Source organism: Phalangium opilio, unplaced genomic scaffold (genome assembly GCF_054372755.1).
Source record: "Phalangium opilio isolate 3A_F unplaced genomic scaffold, DU_Popi_V2 ptg001170l_1, whole genome shotgun sequence".
NCBI lineage: Eukaryota > Metazoa > Arthropoda > Arachnida > Opiliones > Phalangiidae > Phalangium > Phalangium opilio.
The window spans coordinates 13,014,369-13,039,665 of NW_028324255.1; the positions used below are offsets into that span (position 1 = coordinate 13,014,369).

The 25,297-nt window shown below is 38.3% G+C and overlaps 1 protein-coding gene and 1 long non-coding RNA gene across 5 annotated transcripts; both read left to right on the forward strand.

Annotated features, from left to right (window-relative positions):
- Positions 1 to 2,399: 2,399 nt before the first annotated feature.
- Positions 2,400 to 4,338, forward strand: LOC149587363 (uncharacterized). Of its 4 annotated transcripts, none has more exons than XM_089863355.1 (3): positions 2,400 to 2,427; positions 2,525 to 2,607; positions 2,663 to 4,338. In XM_089863355.1, exon 3 carries the CDS (start codon positions 2,872 to 2,874, stop codon positions 4,096 to 4,098), a length of 1,227 nt encoding a protein of 408 aa, XP_089719481.1. In that variant the 5' UTR covers positions 2,400 to 2,427; positions 2,525 to 2,607; positions 2,663 to 2,871; the 3' UTR covers positions 4,099 to 4,338. The 4 variants fall into 4 exon arrangements, with proteins under 4 accessions (XP_089719481.1, XP_089719484.1, XP_089719482.1 ...); XM_089863358.1 differs by having other exon boundaries at positions 2,405 to 2,488; positions 2,567 to 3,253; positions 3,326 to 4,338; XM_089863356.1 differs by having other exon boundaries at positions 2,421 to 2,488; positions 2,567 to 2,607.
- Positions 4,339 to 22,748: 18,410 nt separating this feature from the next.
- Positions 22,749 to 23,440, forward strand: LOC149587364 (uncharacterized). The gene is made up of 3 exons (XR_016380322.1): positions 22,749 to 22,813; positions 22,898 to 23,064; positions 23,135 to 23,440. It is a non-coding gene; the product is annotated as an uncharacterized LOC149587364 (long non-coding RNA).
- Positions 23,441 to 25,297: the final 1,857 nt, after the last annotated feature.

The following is a 25,297-nucleotide window of genomic DNA, read 5'->3' on the forward strand; positions in this document are numbered from 1 at the left end:
GGTGATTTATTTTTTCCTCGTCGGGCCAATTGTTGATTTTCGCTATGTGTTCGTACCAGGTAAGCCATTCGCTAACATCTTCATCGGATCCACCTCAAAAGCCAAATATTTTAATCACGTTAGAAACATCATTTTCAACTGCGTAGAATTTTTTTGTTTGCCAGAACCCCCAAATTTCAATCAAAGAAAGTTATTTAATTATAGCTGAAAAATACCTACTTCATCTTAATAAAATTACCATGAGGCTATGATGTTAATAACTCAAATCACTTTAATCAGTTCACACTAAACGGGCGAGAGTTCTACGAAGTTCGTGACACTATCAGTCTGGAAAATAGCACACTTCCTCTGGTCCAAAACCAGTTTCTTAATTGCTTGGACTAGGGGTACGTTCAGTAACCCTCTTTGATGGCAGCGCTTACTAAGCGATGTGAGATTTTTCCTACTGTACGTTTTTTCGCGTTTCCGGTTTTGACGTCATGATGCTCAGCGCTTGCCCATCAAAAAAACCATCTAATCGATATGGTTTTTTTGATGGCGTGACGTAGCGTTTAATTGATGAACACTTGACAGACGAAAAGTTGGCGCGGGATTTAAAAATTAAATTCCAATAATGTTATTCCTACAGTAATTGTATTAGTTTTCATTACAAAACTACTTCTACCAGAGGAAGTGTGCTATTTTCCAGACTGATAGTGTCACGAACTTCGTAGAACTCTCGCCCGTTTAATGTGAACTGATTAAAGTGATTTGAGTTATTAACATCATAGCCTCATGGTAATTTTATTAAGATGAAGTAGGTATTTTTCAGCTATAATTAAATAACTTTCTTTGATTGAAATTTGGGGGTTCTGGCAAACAAAAAAATTCTACGCAGTTGAAAATGATGTTTCTAACGTGATTAAAATATTTGGCTTTTGAGGTGGATCCGATGAAGATGTTAGCGAATGGCTTACCTGGTACGAACACATAGCGAAAATCAACAATTGGCCCGACGAGGAAAAAATAAATCACCTCTGTATTTCCTTGGATGTCGACGCCCGGAAATGGTACGGAGTGCAGCTCGCAAAACAACGGAAACCATACTTGGGGGCAATGGAAGACGCTGTTGAAGACAAGGGGTACGTTCAGTAACCCTCTTTGATGGCAGCGCTTACTAAGCGATGTGAGATTTTTCCTACTGTACGTTTTTTCGCGTTTCCGGTTTTGACGTCATGATGCTCAGCGCTTGCCCATCAAAAAAACCATCTAATCGATATGGTTTTTTTGATGGCGTGACGTAGCGTTTGATTGATGAACACTTGACAGACGAAAAGTTGGCGCGGGATTTAAAAATTAAATTCCAATAATGTTATTCCTACAGTAATTGTATTAGTTTTCATTACAAAACTACTTCTACCATTCAAAGAGACATAATTTTCTTAAACAATTTCATTATTTGTAAGCTCGTTTATACTTAAAAAGAGCCATTTGCGCTTCGTAACGTTTTGAGGGCCAGTAAGACGTTTCCCCAACTCCATTTTCTAAACCAGCGCTAACTTCAAAGTGTCACTTTTCCGTTCAACAGCCTTTTACGTCACTGTGACGTCTCGAGCCCATCAACCACACATCAAGAAAACAGCGATTTCCTTGAGATTTTCGTTACTGAACGTACCCAAGTTTTTAAATTCGAAAGTGGGACTTACTGGTCCTTGGGACCAGTTTTTTAATTGCAAATCTATAGGAGAACAAAGGCGGAGACCAGTTTATTATTTCGGACACTAGGGGAGTCACTGGTCCCAAGTTCTAGTTTAAAAAATATCCTTATTTCCCAGACTGTCAGCGTGGGAACTAAGGCGGTGGCACAGGGCAAATGACCAGTTTAAAAATTGCCTGGACCAGTTTAAAAATTAAATCGGAGTGGGGTCAGTGGTCCACGGGACCACTAACAAAATTCAAGGGTAACCACAGTCCGGACAATAATTCAAATATTTTTTATTACCCCCTTCTTTGGTTTAGCAGACGACGTGCCAGTGGTAATGGACCAATTTATTTATTCCAGGCCAGGGGGGTCGCTGTCCCAATGTCCAGTTTTAAAAAAATCCTTATTTTCCACCCTGATTTTATCTAGGGAGCCTTGGTATTTCGCGTTTTGAACATTTGATGCCAATTGGAAGTTTAGAACTGCTTCTATAGCCCATAAGGCCAAAGCGTGATCGAGTGGGCTGTGCGTCAACGTAATACTCCCTTAATTTTTATTAAGATTGGTAAAAAATAAATTAGAGATAGGGTCACTGGTCCCAAAAACCAGTTTAATATTATATACGCTGAGGATCACTGGCCCCGAGGACAAGTTTAAAAAAAAAATCCTTATTTCCAAGACTGGTTTGAAGGGTTTGGTTTCGTCTGCTCCGCGTTCTGTTGTAAAAACGCATTTTCAGAGAAAAAGTACGTTGGAGCTGCCCCTTCGAAACGTTTCAAAACGTTATCTTAGAACTTAAAATTTAAGGTAATTTCGATTATTTGAATATTAATTTTTCAATAGGTACCTCATTCGCGAAGACTTATGGAAATTCCTCTTTGGCAGACTATCTAATTAATTGGACCCCTCCTTTTCGCAATCTTATGGTAAACTGGATAGATTACTCAAATTAGAATGTTGTAACGGAGCCTACCATTTCAGCTTTAATGACGATCTCGCTCAGTATCTGCAGTCCAACACATACACTGATGTAAAATTTGGAACCGGATGCAGATTTCAATAAAAAAGACATAGTGGTGTGCTCATGTGAAAAGCTGTATGCCCATAAAATCACGCATCTTACCTTTCAAATATTTACATTCAACTCTTAAGCATTGTTATTGAATCACTTTTTGGTTCATTATTGAAAGATGAATTTTAAGTGTGAACAGTGTGGTTTCCAGACAGGAAAAAACTCAGTCTATAAGAATCATAAATTAATTCACATTGACGAGCGTCCGTTCAAGTGCGATCTATGCGATTACCGCACCCGACAACGCGGGAATTTAAACGTACACGTCGCGACTCACAGTGATGAGCGTCCGTTCAAATGCCATATTTGCGAATATCGTGGCCGAACACGCGTTAATTTAAAGATACATCTCTTGATTCACAGTGAAGATCGTCCTTTCAAATGCGATCTATGCGAATATCGTGCCCGAAGGCGGGATGATTTAAAGAAACATCTCTCGACTCACAGTGATGAGCGCCCTTTCAAATGCGATATTTGCGATTACCGTACCCAATACCGCCGTAATTTAAAGACACATGTCACGACTCACAGTGACGAACGTCCGTTTATGTGTAATTTTTGTGATTTCGCAGCCAAATTAAAGAATAAACTAAGAGATCACATTGCTAAACTTCATCCATCAAAATGTGGAATTGAACGAAAAACTCAGAAAAGTGTTTCGTCAAAACGGAAAAACCAATACGATCAATCGACCAGCAAGCGGAAATGTGCTTCTACGAAAGACAATGCTGGAAAACCCAATCAGGCAGACAGGGGATCGAAATTTTCAGATTCTAACGAAGTTCAGTCTGAAAGTAGATCAACTGATGTTGCAGACTTTGTGTTCCCATTAAAACTGAAACCAGACAACAAACGAGGACGTTTGCTTCTAGAACGAAGTGGGCCAAATACAAACCACGATTCTCTAAATGAAATTGCTCAGCCAAAAGAATTGGAAATTCATTCTGAATCAGATCCCGATGAACCCAGAGACGCGAGGGAGTCTAATTCTACTCTTTCAGAGTCTGTCGGTTCCAACTTCAAACCAGGGATTTCATTATTGAGCGAATTTGATGCCTTATGTCCAACCATCACCTCTGAAAAAATTAAGAAAGAACCCGAACCTTTATCGAACGATAATTTTCGTTCTGAGTTTGACTTAAATTATGTCAAATTGGAAAACGAAGCCGTAACGTCTTTTCCTTCAAACGAAGTTCTATACAGCCCAGACGCATCGAGGCTGGATTCAAATGTAAAATGGGAAGAACCTATTAACCACCTGAAGAATGAGTTTGGTTTTGATGACAATGTCGCTGTTGACCAAGACACTCGGTTCACCATATCAGACAGTGTTCGATTATTTTGACAAAACTGGAACATTCCGGGAATTATCAAGGATGCTATTACATCAGGATGAAAGATCCACCTTATCTTTACGAGGTTGTTAAAGTCAATTTGAATCCCGTCATTTAATTTCATTTTGATCTACTTAGACGTGGCTAAAGAGCCATTTATCTTTTTTCTCATAGTCGTCAAAATTACTGTGCTATCATTTTGTTTTAAATAATTGTTTCGTGTTTCTTGCTTTGTTTTCTAATAAAGTTACTCGAATTGATGAATTGCGTTCGAAACCTTTTAATGACCCTTGAAATCTATTTTGCAAGTAAAGGCTCCGAAACAACGCCTTCCTTTTCTTGACCAATTTGTTTTTCACTTTCCTAGGGTTACAAGTCAAGGTGTTTTTTTGTTTCTTTTGTTGATGTTTTTTTTTGAAAACAACGCTGAGTACCAACACTGAAGTACCTCCCTATTTTTAAACCAAGCTGTAAGGCTTTAAAGACCTAACCAAAGTTTACCTATTTCGGTGAAATTGAAAAGTCATAATTTAATATCTGGGACTGTGTTATCTACATGTGTAGAAATATTTCGAAACCGGCCCAAGTGGTCAAGCAACAAGTAGCCCAGGACCTTTAGGGTTTGACCTATAACATTTGAACATAAAGATGAAAATTTCGCGCTAAGATAGGCTAAACCTTTTTTGTAACCCTAGCCGATCACTAAGTATATCTTAACACTATCGATAGTTACGGAATTGACGTCAATGTGTACAGATTGGTGTCAATGTTTGATAGATGATAAGTAGTGGATGGAAACATTGGTGGACTGCTAGCCGGTAATGAAATAACGTTGGAATAGTATAGCCGATATAGAAATAACGGTGGAATACTAGCCGATATAGAAATAACGGTGGAATACTAGCCAAGAAAGAAATAACGGTGGAATACTAGCCGATATAGAAATAACTGTGGAATACTAGCCAAGAAAGAAATAGCGGTGCAATACTAGCCGATATAGAAATAATGGTGGAATATTGCCGATAGAAATAATGGATAGTTAATAGATCGTAAGTGAAATAGAGAACGGAATTAAATACAATTGTCAAAGTTTTTGTAAACTTACACGCTTTCTCCGAATTGCAAACTGTGAAAGTTATCCCCTAGGACACGCACAAACGTAAAGAACCGAACCTCTCCGTCACAGGAGAGGTAGAAATTGTACCAAAAGGAAAAATGTACTCAATGAAACCTGACTATTATTTTGCAAATCAATACAACGCGTACTTCGATACATGGTAAATTAGCTTTGTTACATTTACAATTACCCCGACAACCTTTGACACAACCACATTTTACCATATCTCTGCAGACATCACCTGCTGGTGGCAGAGTCATCCAAAGAGGTTGCCATTTATTACCAGTTTCTGTTTATGAAATAGTCCACCCGAAACTCGACGGATTTGGTAAAATGGGTTCTCTTATTAAAGCTTGACCCCACACGAAAGCTACACGAAATAAGTGTTGCAATAAAGCGTCCTGCGTTGGTGAAATTAGTTCAATTCCGCGGTTTTTCTGGGTGAATAGACTTTGTCTCGCTTTGTTGACTTCTTCATCGTTACTGCACCGATCATACATTAAAACTACGAACATCTCAATCAACGGCAAAACCTCATTAATGTCCGAGTTAGTAGGACACAAAGATAGTTGTTTGAAGGCCGGAGTTACGTCTTGGAAACACTTCCATGTTGACCACGGGGGTTTTTTGAAGCGAAGGCTACACGACTTATGGAATTTGGCTAATTTTGATATTAAAGTTTGTTCCAAACCAATTCCCGTTTCATCCAAACGGTTGATGTTTAAATTGAGAGGTACCGATTTTGCGGTATCTCGGAACGCCAGCAAGTTCTCAGAAATAGTTTTATAACCAGCTCCCTTAAAACGATCGGAATAATTACCCTGGGGAACACAAATTTTCAACTGTCACTTTTTGACATAAGAAACATATATCCCAGTTAACTGGTTTTTCCTTTTCTTTTACACTTAAAGAACTATCTTTAACTAAAACAAATTTGGCCATGGGTAAGATGGCAGAAAATCCAATCGGCACTAAACTAACTTTTACTTCTCTCGAAACAGAAATCACAATAATGGGAGTGAAACGTTTGAAGATCCTAAATATAGCATGGTATTCTAAAATTTCCCAGAAAAAACATGAATCCTAAGTTCACGTGTCGAACATACCTCTTTTCCGTTTTAGGCCAGGACAGATAGGCTAAAAAAAGGGCTTGACCTAGAACATTTGAACATAAAGATGAAAATTGGTACATGGGTTGTTTTTGACCCAACAAAAAATATACTAAAAGTCCCCTGCTGTAGAGCGCGAGCTTTCGCCGCCATCTTGGAAAATGGCCGCCGGGAGTGCCAGCTACAATGTATTCCACATTCTTCTCCTAAAATTATTAAAATTGGTACACATTATGACTGGGACCACATGAGCATCATTGAAAAATTTTAGAGCTCTGTGTTCGATAGTTTGGTCGCCATATTAGAAAATGGCCGCCATCAATGCTAGGTACAGTATATTTCACCATGTTGTTGGAAAATTATGAAAATTGATAGATATTATAATCAGAGCTGTGTAAACCTCATAGTAAAATATTGAAACCAATCATGAGATAGTTTGGCCGCCATGTTGGAAAATGGCCGCCGGGAATGTCATTTAGATACAGTATACTTTTCAAAAATTATGATAATTGGTAAATTTATTGTTGAAGACCGTCTACACATCATACTTGAATATTGAAGACGTGCTGATAGTTTGGGCGCCATCTTGGAAAATGACTGCGTGAAATGTCTAATATATCACCGATATATAAATTTTATTGATATTTCTTTAGTCTTTACCAGGAGCAGATGACAAAGGAGTCTCGGACGCTAGCTTCCACAATATAGAAGGCAATGGGACCCGCGTACGTCACAGCTGTAGCGGTATCGTTTGCCATAGAGGCGCTATCAGACATTATAGCAGACGATGCTTTTGGTGCATTATATCTGGCACCAAAGTCTGCTGGGAATTGTTTTTGTAATAACGGACTAACGGTGGCTACTGAGGTTCGTCTTACCCGATCGCGACATAAATATACACAATATAATTACTTTATTCAAACAGCTGTAATCGTTGGTATTAAGATAAAAGATAAGACTACATTTTGTGACCTTAAAGGTAGGAATTAATTGACTGCTACAAGAGGTTGGAAACGAAATCACTGTCTCTTACTTTTTGGGTTTTAAAAGATCGTGAGTGATTTCTTTTCCCAACCTCTTGTAGCTATCATTTAATTCAAGAAGAAATTTAGAAAAAAATTGGCACTGAAACACATTTTAGTTTTTTAATAGTGTACATACGTTACTCGCTGCGCTTTTCATTATCAATTTTAGTCTAAAAAAAAGATTAAGTCGTTGAAATCCATTTTTTAACTCTAATACTCGTTAAGCCTAGGCTAATTATAAGCAGACGATACGTATTTTTAAAGAGAGGCTCCAGACGCGATTTCCCAGATCTCCTTTCGAGACTTTGCAGCCACGCTATTGGTTGGAAAATAAAGCTCAAATTTCCTACGAGAGGTGGCACTGGCGTAATGATTTTGGTTAATAACCGTGACGTTCGCGGATCCCATTGCCCTCTACATTATGGAAGCTAGCGTCCGAGACTCCTTTGTCATCTGCTCCTGTCTTTACTGAGTAGATTATTTTCATGAACGTATTAAACACCATAAAAATAACTATTTTCAAGTCTAAGTTATCGACCCCATCTTTAAAAATAGTCACTGAAGCTATATCTGATGCAGGAATCAGAGTGGTGTGAATGGGTCTTTGACCGAAATAGCGATAGCGAACCCATCCCCACTGTTCGGGATTAAATCGTTTCCTAGCTACACTGTAAAAAATTGTGGTGTCTAAATAGTGCCATAATGGTGTTAAAACTATGTGCACTATTTGTACACCTTGACAAAGTGCTGAAATAGAACAAAAATAACTATTTTCAAGTCTAAGTTATCGACCCCATCTTTAAAAATAGTCACTGAAGCTATATCTGATGCAGGAATCAGAGTGGTGTGAATGGGTCTTTGACCGAAATAGCGATAGCGAACCCATCCCCACTGTTCGGGATTAAATCGTTTCCTAGCTACACTGTAAAAAATTGTGGTGTCTAAATAGTGCCATAATGGTGTTAAAACTATGTGCACTATTTGTACACCTTGACAAAGTGCTGAAATAGAACAAAAATAGTGCGATATTTTAAAAACACCATTAGCTTAAACCAATGGTGTAAAAATGGGTTTATAAAACATAATTCTTTAAAAGGTGTGCAAATGATACCTTAATTATATAAAATAATCCCATTGAATACCCCATTAAATGGTGTTCAAATGGCATAGAATTAGTGCAATGTTTTTTAAACAACATTCGCTTAAATAAATGGTGTGAAAAAGGGTTGAGGAAGCCTCATTCATTAAAAGGCGCACAAATGATACCTAAACGATATAAAATAACACCTTCGCAAGGCCCATATAAAAGGTGTTCAAATAATGTGAAAATATTAATTATAATAATGTTTTTAACACCATTGGCTTAAGTAGAAGGTGTAAATAAGGGCGGAATAAACCTCATCCTCGGAAAGGTGCGCAATTGATATAAAATAACACCTTCGCAGGCCCATAAAAAGATGTTGAAATAATGTGAAAATAAAGTTATATTTTAAACACCTTTCGCTTAAATAGAAGGTGTAAGAAAGAACTGAAGAAACCTCATCCTCGAAAAGGTGCGGAATTGATGTAAAATAACACCTTCGCAAGACCCATATAAAAGATGGTGAAATAACGTGAAAATGGAGTTATGCGCTCTAAATTAAGGTACCTAAAAAGTAGTGTAGTGGTGTAAAATTTATTCTGCAGTATTAGTACACCTTGACAAAGTGTTGAAAGGGTATGAAAATAGTGCGATATTTTATTAACACCATTAGTGAAAATGAATGGTGCGAAAAAGGGTTCATAAAACATAATTCAATAAAAGTTGCTCAAATTTTACTTCAATGGATTAAAATAACACGTTCGATTATACCATTAAATTGTGTTAAAATAATACGAAAATGGAGCTAATTTTTAAAAAATTTACACCACTGCAAACCCCTATTTACCCCATTTTAAGTCCTTAATTACCCCATTCCAAGTCTATATTTACCCCATTTCAAGCCCCCATTTACACCATTGCAAACCCCTATTCACCTCATTTCAAGTCTATATTTACCCCCATTTCAAGCCATATTTACACCATTGCAAAACCCCTATTTACACCATTGCAAAACCTCTATTTACCCCATTTCAAGTCCTTATTTACCCCATTTCAAGTCCTTATTTACCCCATTTAAAGTCTTATTTACATCATTGCGAAACTCCTATTTACCCAATTTCAAGTCTATATTTACCCCATTTCAAGCCCTATTTACACCATTGCAAAACCCCTACTTACACCATTACAAACCCCTATTTACACCAATGCAAAACCCCTATTTACAACATTGCAAAACCCCATATTTACACCATTGCAAAACCTCTATTTACACCATTGCAAAACCTCTATTTACACCATTGCAAAACCTCTATTTACACCATTGCAAAACCTCTATTTATCCCATTTCAAGTCCTTATTTACCCCATTTAAAGTCCCTATTTACCCCTTTTTAAGTCTTATTTACACCATTGCGAAACTCCTATTTACCTAATTTCAAGTCTATATTTACCCCATTTTAAGTCCCTATTCACCGCATTTCAACTCCATACTTACCCCATTTCAAAACCCCTATTTACCTCATTTCAATTCCTTATTTACCCCTATTTTAAGCCTATTTACACCATCTGGTTATAATAAGCGTATGCAGCCATATATTTATATCCTATAAATGCTAAAAATTTAAAAACAATTTCAACAATAATAAACATTTTATCGGTGACAGCGTTTAAAAATGAAATGTAGTTTTTTAGAGGCACTATGTTACGTTAGAAAATAGTTTTTGGGTAGTCATTCTATGTTCAAACTTCATTACAGTGTTACATAATGCATATGACTTAAATATAGCAATTTGCTAATCGATTTATCAAGGTACATTTCTTCGATTTGAAAATATTTCGTTCTTCTGAACTCTAAATTTTGCTTAATATTTAAAAAAATGCATGGAATTATTGCTCATTTTACCTAACCACTCAATCTTCATTAGATAATCAGATTATCTCGGGTTTAGAGTCTTCGTGTTGCCGAGGATTACTGAATTTCCATCGGGAACTTTTAATCATAGTATACCGAATCCAAAATCCGCCAAATTGCGGGGTTTTTCAGCCGAATGGAAGACACTCTGTTAATTACCGTAGTTAAATCAACTTGAAATGGGGTGAACAGGGGCTTGAAATGGAGTAAATATGGGTTTTAAATGGAGTAAATATGGGTTTTAAATGGAGTAAATATGGGTTTTAAATGGAGTAAATATGGGTTTTAAATGGAGTAAATATGGGTTTTAAATGGAGTAAATATGGGTTTTAAATGGAGTAAATATGAGTTTTAAATGGAGTAAATATGGGTTTTAAATGGAGTAAATATGGGTTTTAAATGGAGTAAATATGGGTTTTAAATGGAGTAAATATGGGTTTTAAATGGAGTAAATATGGGTTTTAAATGGAGTAAATATGGGTTTTAAATGGAGTAAATATGGGTTTTAAATGGAGTAAATATGGGTTTTAAATGGAGTAAATATGGGTTTTAAATGGAGTAAATATGGGTTTTAAAAGGAGTAAGTATGGGTTTTAAATCGAGTAAATATGGGTTTTAAATGGAGTAAATATGGGTTTTAAATGGAGTAAATATTAGGTTTTATATGGAGTAAATAGGGCTTTGAAATGAAGTAAATAAGGCTTTGAAATGGAGTAAATAGGGCTTTGAAATGGAGTGAATAAGGCTTTGAAATGGAGTGAATAAGGCTTTGAAATGGAGTAAAAAGGGCTTTGAAATGGAGTATATAGGGCTTTGAAATGGAGTAAATAGGGCTTTGAAATGGGGTAAGTAGGGCTCTGAAATGCAGTAAATAGGGCTTTGAAATGCAGTAAATAGGGCTTTGAGATGGAGTAAATAGGGCTCTGAAATGGAGTAAATAGGGCTCTGAAATGGAGTAAATAGGGCTTTGAAATGGAGTAAATAGGGCTTTGAAATGGAGTAAATAGGGCTTTGAAATGGAGTAAATAGGGCTTTGAAATGGAGTAAATAGGGCTCTGAAATGGAGTAAATAGGGCTCTGAAATGGAGTAAATAGGGCTCTGAAATGGAGTAAATAGGGCTCTGAAATGGAGTAAATAGGGCTTTGAAATGGTGTAATAATGGCTTTGTTTTGCACCTTAAACGTGGTGCTAAATGTAGAAAAAATATTTAACACCTTTTTCACTTCATCTGGTACAGTAATGTGATACACGTGCCGTAACTTTGCCTACATTTAACACCATTAAACTAAGTAGTATTCCCGAATCCTAAGTCCCATTCACGCCACTCAAGACCAAAGTTTAATACTCATTATCTGTAACTGCGGAACCTCTTGTGTAAAGAACTGTGGCAGAGCAAAAGGGCTTCTTGTGGCGGAGGGGGCCAGAGTTCGGTGTGCCGGTTCAGAAGTTGCTTGGGTTCGCCCTTGGTTCAGACCGTTCCTTGTCCCGTTCCCTGAAGGTTTTGCTCGGCCGCTTTGCCCCCGCCCAGGTGTTGCCTTAATTGGCTCACCCCGCTATTGGCAACCCTCCGAGGGTCGCGGATACATTGTTTCGGTCGTGTGGCACTGATGTGCTTGGAGGGAAATCCTCCGTCCCTTCGAGCCTTAATCCTTCCCTGTCACCGACCACCATCTGGCTGGGCTCGCCGTGACGGTGTCCAGCGTTTGTCACCTGCTCAAGGGGCGTTTGTCGGTGCCGCTGGCCGATCCCGTGTGCCTTGATGGCGTTTCCGCAGGTTCAGTTTGGAATATGACGAGCCCCCAGCTAGGTACTCTGCCTAATCAAGGCCTCTGACATGCAATTATTGTGAAAAAATCTTCAGGCTGACGAAATGAATATGAACGAACTGTTAGAGATTTGTCTTAAATCTAATCTTTAACAACACGAGAATGTACAAACCCCCATATTAAATTATATACCCTAATCAACATGTTGAGAATTACAGCTTTGAATAACTTTTCTTTCTATCAGAATTTAGGGTAATAATTTTCGAGTGGCCATTTTCAATGATGGCGTCGATAATATTGATTTGGAGATGGCTATTTTTTGGTGTATATAACGTTAATGAAAATCATCTACTCAATATAGGAATTTCGAAAAGATTTATTTGTTTGAAATATATTTAGTATTTCAAGCAGTCATTTTCCAAGATGGTGCCCAAACTATCAGTAGCACGTCTTCAATATTCAATAATGATCTGTAGACGGTCTTCAACATAATTATTACCAATTTTCATAATTTATGAATAATATACTGTATCTAAATGGCATTCCCGGCGGCCATTTTCCAACATGGCGGCCAAACTATCTCATGAATGATTTCAATATTTTACTATGAGGTTTACACAGCTCTGATCATAATATCTATCAATTTTCAAAATTTTCCAACAACATGGTGAAATATACTGTACCTAGCATTGATGGCGGCCATTTTCCAATATGGCGACCAAACTATCGAACACAGAGCTGTAAAATTTTTCTATGATGCTCATGTGGTTCCAGTGATAATGTGTACCAATTTTCAAATTTTTTGAAGAAGAATTTGGAATACATTGTAGCTGGCACTCCCGGCGGCCATTTTCCAAGATGGCGGCGAAAGCTCGTGCTCTACAGCAGGGGACTTGTAGTATATTTTTTGTTGGCTTGAAAATAACACATGCACCAATTTTCATCTTTATGTTCAAATGTTCTAGGTCAAACCCTAAAAGTCCTGGGCTATTTGTAAATTCCTAGAAAGCGAGTTTTAATAGATCATCAAAAATAAAATTTCAAATGTATAATTGAAAATGTTTTAAAAATGTAGGCCTAATGGCAGATAAACCGGCTAATATTATTATAGGCTATGTTAAAAAAGACGACGCAGTTGAAATAAAAAACACAATCTATAAATACTGTATCAATACACTGCGAATCTACGTGTATTCCGCTTATGTTTAACTTTACAGACGACCCCCGTCTTTTCTCTATAGCGCAAAGCGAGCACAGAGCACCTGGCATCCTTTCGAGAGGGTTGTTGAAAAATGTAAGTTTACACTTTTTCATCTACTTTGACAGTTTGTCACAGCATAGATGGAGAATGCCTCTAGTCTTTTTTGGAGTTTACATACTTCAAAGTATTTTTCCACAAATTTGCATGCTTTCATCAAAAAGTGCACGATTTGAGAAAAAAAACCTCCGTTATCCTCTAGACTATTTAAAATTTTTTGAATGATAAGAAATAGCGCAACTGCGTTAACTACTGGTGGACGCCCTGCAATTGGGAGGCTAGAAGTTTCTCGTAATCCTAGCCGATCGCTGCGTACATCTTCACCCTAATGGAGTAGAAGTAAATATTACTTTCTGTGACCTGCGAACGCGGTCCGGATATTGCGAACACATTTGTTCCGATTTCCGACAGACACACACACAGAAACACGTCCAGTGTAATACCTCTCCGTGACGTCATTGTCACTCGGAGAGATAAAAAATGTCATGTAGCGCCATCTAACGTATTTTAAACGAGCAACGGTTTAGTATCATATTAAACCAGCCGATCCGATACTATCGGGAAAGCCCGAGTAACAGTGCCGACATCGATATCGTATCGGTACTGGTTCATCCCTAGCACCTATCAAATGAAAAGCGTCGGTAGAGCGCAATTATAGCACAATAGCTTAAAGCCGTGTTCCCAGGAATGTTTTTTTCTTTTTCGTATTGTGGTTGCTGCTTTCAAATTTTGCCATTGAACTAAACTTTGGGCTTTAATTTTGTGGTTAAAATTTCAGAGAGATCCAACTAATAGTTAATTCTATAAAGAATAAAGTTGCTAAGGGTGATTTTAGAATCCATAAAATGAATCCGACATTTGGCGAAAGATACTATATTTTTACATAGACATAACATGAGAATTTTATAAAAAAGAGCATTTTCTCAGATGGCATAAAAGGAAAACTATTCATTCGTTACGTTTGGGAACCATCTTAAATGAAAGATAACACTTCAATGTACCGACTTTTCAAGTTTCATAAAGATCAATTAAGTTTGAGTATTGATTTTATCATTATCAACACATACTTTGACTTACGTTGTTTTGGGTATTGGAATTACGGCGTTTTATCACTGTTAGAGACACGCATTTTAGCTAGGGCCGTGCAGACTATTCGTTACTATTTGGTCGGACCAAATAATTTGGTCAAAATTGACGTTTACTATTCGCACCGACGAATCGAATAATGATTTTCAAAATTCTAGAATACCAAATAATGAGCTTCGAAAAACCGACTATTCTATAGCGGATAAAACCACGAGAAAATGAATGTTTTTAACAGTCTATTGACCAAATTATTTGGTATTCGCAACCAGTTTTTGAATTTTTCTGTTGATTTTGTGAATTTGAGGGCGCTGTCATAGAGATAGAAACATAAATGTGATGCTCCTATCCCTATGGGCGCTGTCATAGTGTCCGCTGGACCGTGGCCCCATAGATGACGCGACTCGGTAGACACAGCCTTAAAATTCTGACGTGCCTACTGTTATTAAAAGTATTACCCGCGTTCACCGAGTCGCGTGATCTAGGGGCTATAGCTGGAATCAGCCACTCAGTCTTTAAAAGTTCATAGACAAGAATTCTCTCTGACAAGAATAAATCATTAAAGGTTTTAACTTAAAGGGTACTGGTTATTATCAACTTCTCGCTGCGGAGCTAACTATTGAACTTCCTAATAATATGTCACTATAGTATACCTATTAAAAAATATAGTATGATGGAAGAGGTCATACATTGCAAAGCGAATAGGGATATATTGACAACTAACCTAATTATGATTAAAATAAAACCTTTGATTCGTCCAAAAATAAGTTTTCAGCTGTTCAAAAGTACCTTTCCGTGTCCCATTATTTATAAATTTGAAATTTGGTAGAATAGTTTTATAGAAATTTTAATTTGGTCGAATTTTTGAACTTCACACTATTTGGTCAAATTATTTGGTCATTTTCCTATTCCGAGCCGAGAGATGGCTCCCAAAAACACTGCTATTTGGTATTCAACGAATACCTTAAAAAGTACTATTCGCACAGCCCTAATTTTAGCCCTAGTTTTTACCTCTCCGAGTGACGATGACGTCACGGAGAGGTATTACACCGACCGTGTCTGTCTGTGTGTGTGTGTGTGTCTGTCTGTCAGACCCCACGTGACCGCGTTCGCAGTTTACAAATCGGAGCAAACAAATACCCGATTTCCGGAACGCGTTCGCGGTTCACGGAAATTTGGCCATTCATCTACCAACACCAGTCTTTACTAACTGGCTTCTAAGGACCACAATCTGCTAGTCTTTGTCCATCCCACATGGACTGTACTTGCTGGCTCGTAAGCACCACCATCTTCTGTTCTTCGTCAATCCCACATTAACACTAGCTTCTATGCACCACCATCTTCAGGTCTTTGTCCATTCCGGCTTCTTCTCCATCGTTATCGTTTGGTTTTAAGATATATACGCGGCGATCGGCTAGGGTTACGAGAAACGTCTAGCCTCCCAATGGCAGGGCTTCCACCATTTAACTAACTAACGCTAGGGACGGTCCGCACCGATAGATCTTACATTAGTCTCTCTGAAAAACATTCGTTGATAAACCCTCCCGCTTTTAAATCCCCCCTCCTAAAATTTGGTGATTCAAAACGGAAATAAGGTAATTCTTAACGCCACCTATAATTTAGTTTTCGTACTAATATACGGGATCCGAAGTAGAAGTCGTCCGCTATGCTAGGCGTAGCTTAACCATGGCGTAACCTTTGTGTAAATTGTGCTACTATGGAACTAACTAACGCTTAGAAATTCATTTTATCCCTAACTTTGAAACATAATTTATTTACGGAACTAAGTATTTAACACTTTAAAGGTTGTACCTTTGTTTTTAAAATAATTATAAATATGGATATGTGTGTATAGTGGTTGTAGAAGTGACAATCGCCAAGCTCATGAACAGTACATGAGATATGCAGAGTTTATCGCTTTTCCTAAACCTAAGCGTAATTATGAAATAGCAGACTGCTTTTAAGGCTTTTTGTTACCCCCCCCTCTTTTAAAAATTGAATCACTTTTCCGGTTCGCACCAAAATCTCGCTAGGGTGCGTTGTCACCGAACACTTCTCAGATATTCACGCTTGCGGACCGTCCCTAGCGTTAGTTAGTTCCATGCTTCCACCATCGGTTCACGCGAATGCGTTTTTATCTATTATTATAATGGAAACGAATCGTATATATACCCCAAAATTTGAAGAAAGCGGGCAAGAGGGGTACCCTTCACTTTAAACGTCAATATTAGCAAGCTTCGAAAGATAATAGGAACAACTTTATTTTAAACGATTTAACTATTTTTAAAGTTATTTACTGGCGATTAAAATAATTAATATCATTTATATTTAATTAATTATTTAAGATAAACTTATTTCTATGTAATGACACAAGTGAGAGTTTATATAGAACGAGTAATGAAGATTGCATCCGAATCGAAACACTACACGCACAACAAAGTTAATATAAATCGAGTAGGATGATAAGATCTCTTACAAAACGATAACATTTCCTTTTTGCAGAATATTAAATGGAAATATTTTAAATACTTTTCGGCATTACGATTCTTTAAGTAGTTGTGTAGCTATAAAGCTCTGTTTCATCTTAATATTCCAAGAACATCTTTTGATATTAACATTTCAAATTTGGTGTTTACTTTTTAATTCAGCTTTACTACATTTTTATATAGCGTAAACGCATTTTTAATTTTCATTGGATAATATGGATGTTAATTCTTCATATGTCCACAAGTGTTGAATCGATTGGGTTGGGTCGGTGAAATAAGATACCCTAGATTTAAACTAGAAATGACCTTGTTTCGCCTCCTCTTGTAGGAGGTTTGAGCCGAAAGTTAAATACACCCTTCAGTGATACATTTGAGGTCCTCATTAGAATTATTGAGGATGCAAAGGAAATTGTTAAACGCTTAAGCCTTTGCTAAAGACCTTGGCAATATTTCGCCAATTTGAACTATGCATTTCCGGTTTTTCTCATTGGCTGGTGGACCTGTGTTTAGAAAGTAAATTCGTCTCGGCTCGGAGAGGTTTATTTTGGTTTCCCAACTTGTTTATATTGGACTTACGGCGTTTTTGTGGTGATTCACGCCGTAAGAGGGATATTAAGCAAGAAAAACATGGCGTTTGAGCTCTTGTGGGTGCATGTGGGTACTTGTGGGTTCTTGTAGGTGTTTGTGGGTACTTGTCCGTACATGTGGGTACTTGTAGGTGCTTGTGGGTACTTGTAGATGCTTTTGGGTGCTTTTAGGTGATTTGGGTGCTTGTGGGTACTTGTGGGTGCTTGTAGGTACTTGTGGGTGCTTGTGGGTACTTGTCCCGGGTACTTGTAGGTGCTTGTGGGTACTTGTAGTTGCTTTTGGGTGCTTTTAGGTGATTTGGGTGCTTGTGGGTACTTGTGGGTGCTTGTAGGTACTTGTGGGTACTTGTGGGTGCTTGTAGGAACTTATGGGTACTTGTGGGTACTTGTGGGTGCTTGTAGGTACTTGTGGGTACTTGTGGGTACTTGTGGGTGCTTGTAGGAACTTATGGGTACTTGTAGGTACTTGTGGGTGCTTGTAGGTACTTATGGGTACTTGTAGGTATTTGTGGGTACTTGTGGATGCTTTTAGGTACTTGTGGGTACTTGTAGGTACTTGTGGGTACTTGTGGGTGCTTGTAGGTACTTGTGGGTGCTTGTAGGTACTTGTGGGTGCTTGTAGGTACTTGTGGATGCTTGTAGGTACTTGTGGGTGCTTGTAGGTGCTTGTAGGTACTTGTAGGTACTTGTGGGTGCTTGTAGGTACTTGTGGGTACTTGTCCCGGGTACTTGTGGGTGCTTGTAGGTACTTATGGGTACTTGTGGGTGCTGGTAGGTACTTGTGGGTGCTTGCAGGTGCTTGTAGGTACTTGTGGGTGCTTGTAGGTACTTGTGGGTACTTGTCCCGGGTACTTGTGGGTGCTTGTAGGTACTTATGGGTACTTGTGGGTGCTTGTTGGTACTTGTGGGTGCTTGTAGGTGCTTGTAGGTACTTGTGGGTACTTGTAGGTACTTGTGGATACTTGTAGGTACTTTTGGGTACTTGTGGGTGCTTGTGGGTACTTGTGGGTGCTTGTAGGTACTTGTGGGTGCTTGTAGGTACTTGTGGGTGCTTGTAGGTACTTGTGGGTGCTTGTAGGTGCTTGTGGGTGCTTGTAGGTACTTGTGGGTGCTTGTAGGTACTTGTGGGTACTTGTGTGTGCTTGTAGGTACTTGTGGGTACTTGTGGGTACTTGTAGGTACTTGTGGGTTCTTGTGGGTACTTTTGGGTGCTTGTGGGTACTTTTGGGTGCTTGTGGGTACTTGCCCCGGGTACTTGTGGGTGCTTGCAGGTACTTGTGGGTACTTGCCCCGGGTGCCTCTGGGTGCCTGACCCGGGTGCTTGTAGGTACTTGCCCCGGGTGCTCCTGGGTGCTTGCCCCGGGTGCATGTAGGTGCTTGCCCCGGGTGCTCCTGGGTGCTTGCCCCGGGTGCATGTAGGTGCTTACCCCGGGTGCTTGTAGGTACTTGCTCCGGGTGCTTGTAGGTACTTGCTCCGGGTGCTTGTAGGTACTTGCTCCGGGTGCTTGTAGGTACTTGCTCCGGGTGCTTGTAGCTACTTACTCCGGGTGCTTGTAGGTACTTGCCCCGGGTACTTTTAGGTGCTTGTGAGTACTTGAAGGTACTTGCTCCGGCTGCTTGTAGGTACTTGCTCCGGGTGCTTGTAGGTACTTGCTCCGGGTGCTTGTAGGTACTTGTAGGTGCTTGTGAGTGCTTGTAGGTACTGACCCCGGGTGCTTGTAGGTACTTTGCCTTCTCCATAGGATTAACATTACACTAAATTTTGGAAGCTCGTAACTCTGGTTATATTATTGATTATATAATAGTCCTATTTGCCTCTTCCCTCCTTCGTTAACATTTGCTCCATAGGATACTCCATATACGGAAAAAACATGGAAAACTCTGGGAAATTTGTTTTCCAAAAGTTATATGAACCTTGTTATGGAACATATGATATAAGCTCATGGTTTTAGTTATATAAAGTTTTACCAAGAAGCGATATCTAGTTTACTTGGGAGAAGGTATAAGATGCCTAAGTATTCGCGCGCCATAGTCCCAGCCCCACTTTCAAAATACAAGGGGGGACGTAAAAGGAGGCCGGGCTATTTCGCCTCTCCTCAGTCGGAAAATACGTTGTTTTCGTCATTCGCGTCGCTTTTACGTGAGTTTTCTGGTCCGTGACCAAATAAGCATTTTTTAAACTGGACATTAGGCCAGCGACTTTCCTGACTTAGAATAAATAAACTGGTCCGTGACCATTGACCAGAGCACGTTGTCTGCTAAACTTAAGAAGTGGATAATTAAAATATTAGAATTTTAATGTGTGGAGTCTGGTTACCCTTGAACTTTCTTAGTAGTCTCGTGGAACACTGACCCCCCCCCCTCCGATTTAATTTTAGAACTGGATCAGGCAATTTTTAAACTGGTCATTTGCCCTATATCACCGCCTTATTTCCCAAGCTGGCGCGAGTTGCTTTGCGTTGTCGAGTGCGTGATGGAGTTGGCTGTGCCTGGAGTTCCAACCTTGAAGGAGAGAGGAATGGAGTGGTAACCCCCCTACCTATAGCGTTGCCTGTGTACCCCCACCTACGGAACCATAGTCCTCCCAGCATCCTCAGCGGTTAGGTAGGGTCGTACTGGACTCCCTCTATCTTCAAAATAGAAGCTAGTTCTCACAAAAATAAAATGGCGCTACGCGGCAGCACTTAGCAATCGCCTACCGAAGGGTAGGGGCGTGCGCGAGGTACAATGGGAGAGATACGGTGCCGCAGTTAATCCATCTAAACTCCCTTATCCCTGTCCCAACCCCCGCGACTTCCAACCACTAGCATAGCCCACTCGATCCCGCTCTCTTTTCCCTGGCTACATATTTTGAAGATAGCACTTTTTAGGCGTATTTACAATCTGGGATCATCTTTGTGAACTTTTAGGGTAGCCCTGACTATATTTTGTTTAAGGTTTTAAGCTTAATATCAAACAGACGTTAGTTTATGCTACAAAAAAGTTTGAAATTGACAATCTCGGATCGTCTTTATGAAGTTTTAAGGATATCCGAATTTCATATTGGGCTTATGACAATTTTGAGCTAAATGTTAAACGGACATAAATCAGCATTTTTAGAAATTTTGTAAAATTGTCAATTTGGTCCTATTTCTGGAATTTTTAGGGGGGCGCCTCGCGTTTCAATAAATGATTGTAAAAAATTGTATTATGTTAATTACAATAAGAATACAAACTTTTATTGATTTACTTTTTTTTTTGAAGTATCATTATAAATAAATGTCTGATTGAGCTAAAGTTATGGTCCCCTTTATATATGTTTCTGCTCAGTGCAGATTTTGAAAATGTAAAACAGTTTTTTAACATTCTTAATTAAAATGAAGACTGAAGGAACAGATATTAATCAAAAATGTCTTGATTAGAATCAAGACCTAAAAAGTATCGATAAGACAAGTGATGTCTGATGGATCAGATATTAATTTTTCTTTTTAATTGAAACTTAAATGCATGCTTAGGAAAAAACAACATTCCATTACCGTTTTCCGTTGAAATAAATTATTTTACTGGTAAGCAATTTCAAAAATTTACTTATCTCGGCTTTTCGACCACAATTCCATTCCCCGAAAACATTTTATCATTACATAAATTACTATTGGGAGATAACGTGTCAAACTTACCTATAAACAATAAAAAACTGTAATAGCGGTCTGTTAAGCCATGACAACAACCTTTTAAAAGTTACAAGGACTATATAACCCTTTCGAGACTAACAGGACCTGAGCAAACTATAGCTTAACCTGCTACTAGTACGACCAGGGAGAATTGATGTAAACTGGAGTTGAAATTTCATCATGTGCGACATGCGGCCCTGAAACTCTCCCATAGTCCCAGTGTGTGTAGAACATAATTCTTTCGCTGTTATCTGCCAAAATCAATCTTTCTAGATAGTGCCGCCTCCTCACTTGAATTTTTCATGATATATTAAGGTTTGAACGAACAAAATTCTAGATTACTATTTTCACTACCATGTCCCTCTGCTAACTTGAAGCAAACTTTCCTCTCTTTTTGCTGCTCATTACCGGTGCCATTCCCTTGACTTTCTGTTCGTTATAACTACTATCATGAGTTTATTTATTTCAAACCAAAATATAAAAAAATTGACTCTTTTTCCTTTTGTGCTACTTAGATTTTACAAATGTATATAACGTTGTGCCGTGACATATCAAATAGTCTCTAACCATTGTTAGAAACTAGAGAGAGAAATTGGGCAGTAACACTGATCATGCCCTGAACTATGAGAAAGAACAATACGACGGTTGACTTAAGTACACTTGATATTACATCATTTTGCAAAACTGCGAGTAAAAATCTTACTGTCCCTATTGAATTTGGCGCCCTTGGTTTTAGAATAATTAAAATGTTACACTGCGAAGGGTGCCAGTCACGAATGGGGATGTAACGTCTTTAGGAACCTTTAAAAACGAAAACCATACACGTACTCTCCCAAAAGTAATTAATGTAATGATAAAATGTTTTCGGGGAATGGAATTGTGGTTGAAATTTCGAGATAAGTAAATTTTTGAAATTGATTACCAGTAAAAATATTTATTTCAACGGAAAACGGTAATGGAATGTTGTTTTTTCTTAAGCATGCATTTAAGTTTCAATTAAAAAGAAAAATTAATATCTGATCCTTCAGACAAGTGATAACCTCAGTCTTATCGATACTTTTTAGGTCTTGATTCTAATCAAGACATTTTTGATTAATTATTATAGATACGCCGAAGAAACTCCAGTAAACCTTTCGACAATGGCGGTGAGTAATTACTCAACAATCAACATTCACTAGCGGTGAATCACTTTTCTTCGTGGAAATTAATATTTAAAATTTTTTGTCAGGAATCGTGGGAGTCGAAGAAATGCACGTCACTTTACAAAATAATGGAGAATTATTGTAAGTTTAGCTAGCCTAAACTAATGTTTCGACTCGATTAACTTAAAATTTAAAAATAACTAAAAAATGGCGAATTTTCACATTTTTAAAGTTTCTATTAACCGGAGAATATTGGTTTATTCGTGAAAAAGTCGATTTATGAAATCAGGTTTCAGGTACTGATATACACTTTCAATCACACAAAATATTTAAAGTTTATACTAAATGAGTGTACTATGTATATTGTCAATTATCCCCCAAAGTCTTATATCAGCTGACTTATTGACACAACTGAATAACAGGTCGCTGATTTTTAGGTTAATCTACGATGGTCATAAAGTGAGGTCTTCTGACCTTTCCAAACCATATACCGCGCCAACGTTTTTCAACGTAGGTGAAAAAAAAAATAACACCAAAATTTAAAAAGGGATGTACTGAAGTAGAAATTTTCAATGGCTTTTACCTTGGTTTCAGAAAGCTAATATAATCGCACACACCGTGTCAAGTTCATTTTTCCATGATCAACAGGAAAATTTCAGTCCGTCGCCTGTCTTAGAAACGGCCGAGACGATTATCGTATCTGCAGCCCCGAAAACAGAGTCGTATTCACTTCCATGCCCTTCTTAAATACGGACAGTCCAGTAACTTTCCCTCATTTGTATATTATCTACTCACTACAAATTCATTGAATTCCACACGTGCTTCATTTAGGTGTTAATTTTAACGGTGTCCACCGTGATCCTTCTATCACTATTGCTCGTCATTTACTCCATCGTAACCAACAAATTCAAATCAATTCCCACCAAGAAAGTTGTCAAGAAACTAGCCCAAGAAACTCTGGAGAAAGTCTGGGAGAACGCGGCGCTCTTATGCGCCGAACGTAAGCAATAAAGTGCTTGTTAATATTTCAAAATTATTCTCCATTAAGTCAGATCATACCGCGAGACAGTCTAATCCAATTTGCAGAGGTTGTAAGAAAGATGGCGCTAGCGTCTAATCAGACATAATTACGTTCCGTAGCGACAGGGATAAGGGAGTCAGATGGATTGGAAATGATGATGGGCGACCTGCGGCACCATATCTCTCCCAGTGTACCTCGCGCACGCCCCTACCTTTCCGTAGGCGATTGCTAAGTGCTGCCGCGTAGCGCCATTTTATTTGAATGAGAACTAGCTTCTATTTTTGAGATAGAGGGAGCGTCCTTTACAATTTCGTCCGGCACGACCCTACCTAACCGCTGGGGATGATGGGAGGACTATGGTGCCGTAGGTGGGGGTACAAAGGCAACGCTTAAGGTATGGGGGTTTCCACTCCATTATTCTCTCCTTCAAGGTAGCGATTCCCATCGTTTAGTACAGGAAAAATAGGTTTTAACCCGCAAAAAATTGAAACAAAGCTAAAAATTTCAGTTCTTATAGATTTTTGGGCGCTCTTTAACGTGGTGTGGTCTCCCACACTCTCCCATTGGAGGAATTTCCGCCATATTGGAAAATGGCGGACAAAATCGAGAAAATGCTTAATAACTCCGGTTCTATTTAACTGATTAACACGTAATTAGGCTTATATTGTAGACCACCTTCAAACACATAATACATCTCTTAAGATATTTTGCCCTACAACTAACCGGAAGTTCACAATCTGACCCTGAAGATTAGCCTCATGTAAAAAATGGGGATTTAAAGCATTTATGGTTTTTATTTTCAGAATACGTTTCCAAAATTAAACATATAGTTTTTATTACTGACAAATTTTGTTTCTTTTCTGACAAGAGCTATAATGTATAGTACGGGAGAGGGTGAAAAACAGCCTTTGTACCATCATAAAACTTAATGTTTTAATATATACCATTGTTCGCCCACACTTGTCAATACGGCTAAAGTTGAGTTAAAGCGTGTGAAACAAAGTTGACATAACCAAGTGTATACTTTAATTGAAGATTATGGAATTGAGCTTTTGAATTAGCTTCTCTTCCACCAACAGTTGCGGCAGCAAAGCAGCATTCAAATAAGAGTTTATCACCGAGTTCAAACGTGGCTTGGAAGCAGCTTAAATGCTAGAGAATGGGGTTGGAGACAGGTAGGATCTGAACTCAAACCAATCGTTACCACTCTACAACCTGCTCCAGCTGAGCTTCTGCAGATTATCCCTCGTAAATGCAAGGAAGTCTGTGACTTGAAATGTGAATGCGGTAAAAACTGGTCCAGTCTGTTCTTCAATTTGTTGAAATGAACATTGCGATTTTGAGGCTCAACCTCAAGTAGAGGACTATGATTAAACTTAAGCTTAACCAATATTGATAAATATACTAATATACAAGTTGGTAAAGCAAAATAAACCTCTCCGATGCGAGACGCAATTAAGAGATTATTCTTAAATAATTAAGAAAATATAATTGATATTAATTACTTTAGTCGTCAGTAGTTTAACGTAATTCTACTGAAGTCGTTTTAAGAAACTTAATTCCTAAAATAATTTTAAACATAGCTATTGTTGACGTTTGAATTCTATCGTATGCCTCTTTAAAAATTTTTGGAAATTTAGGGTATATAAGGGGATTGATTCACAATAAATGATAAGAAATCCGCTATTGCAGGAGCCTTTGGTTGAAGCCCTGCAATTGGGAGGCTAGACGTTTTTCGTAACCCTATCGCCACGCACTTCTTGATCCTAACGTTGGGAGTAGAAGCCAAAAATTATACTGCGAACACGTTTGCTCCGATTTGCCAACTGCGAACGCGGTGACCAGCACACACAGACAGACACCCTCCCCCATTCACGTCCAGTATAATATCTCTCCGTGACGTCATCGTCACTTAAAGAGGTAAAAATATAATGGGAATAATATATTTTAGGTTTAAAACCCGCTTTGCATTT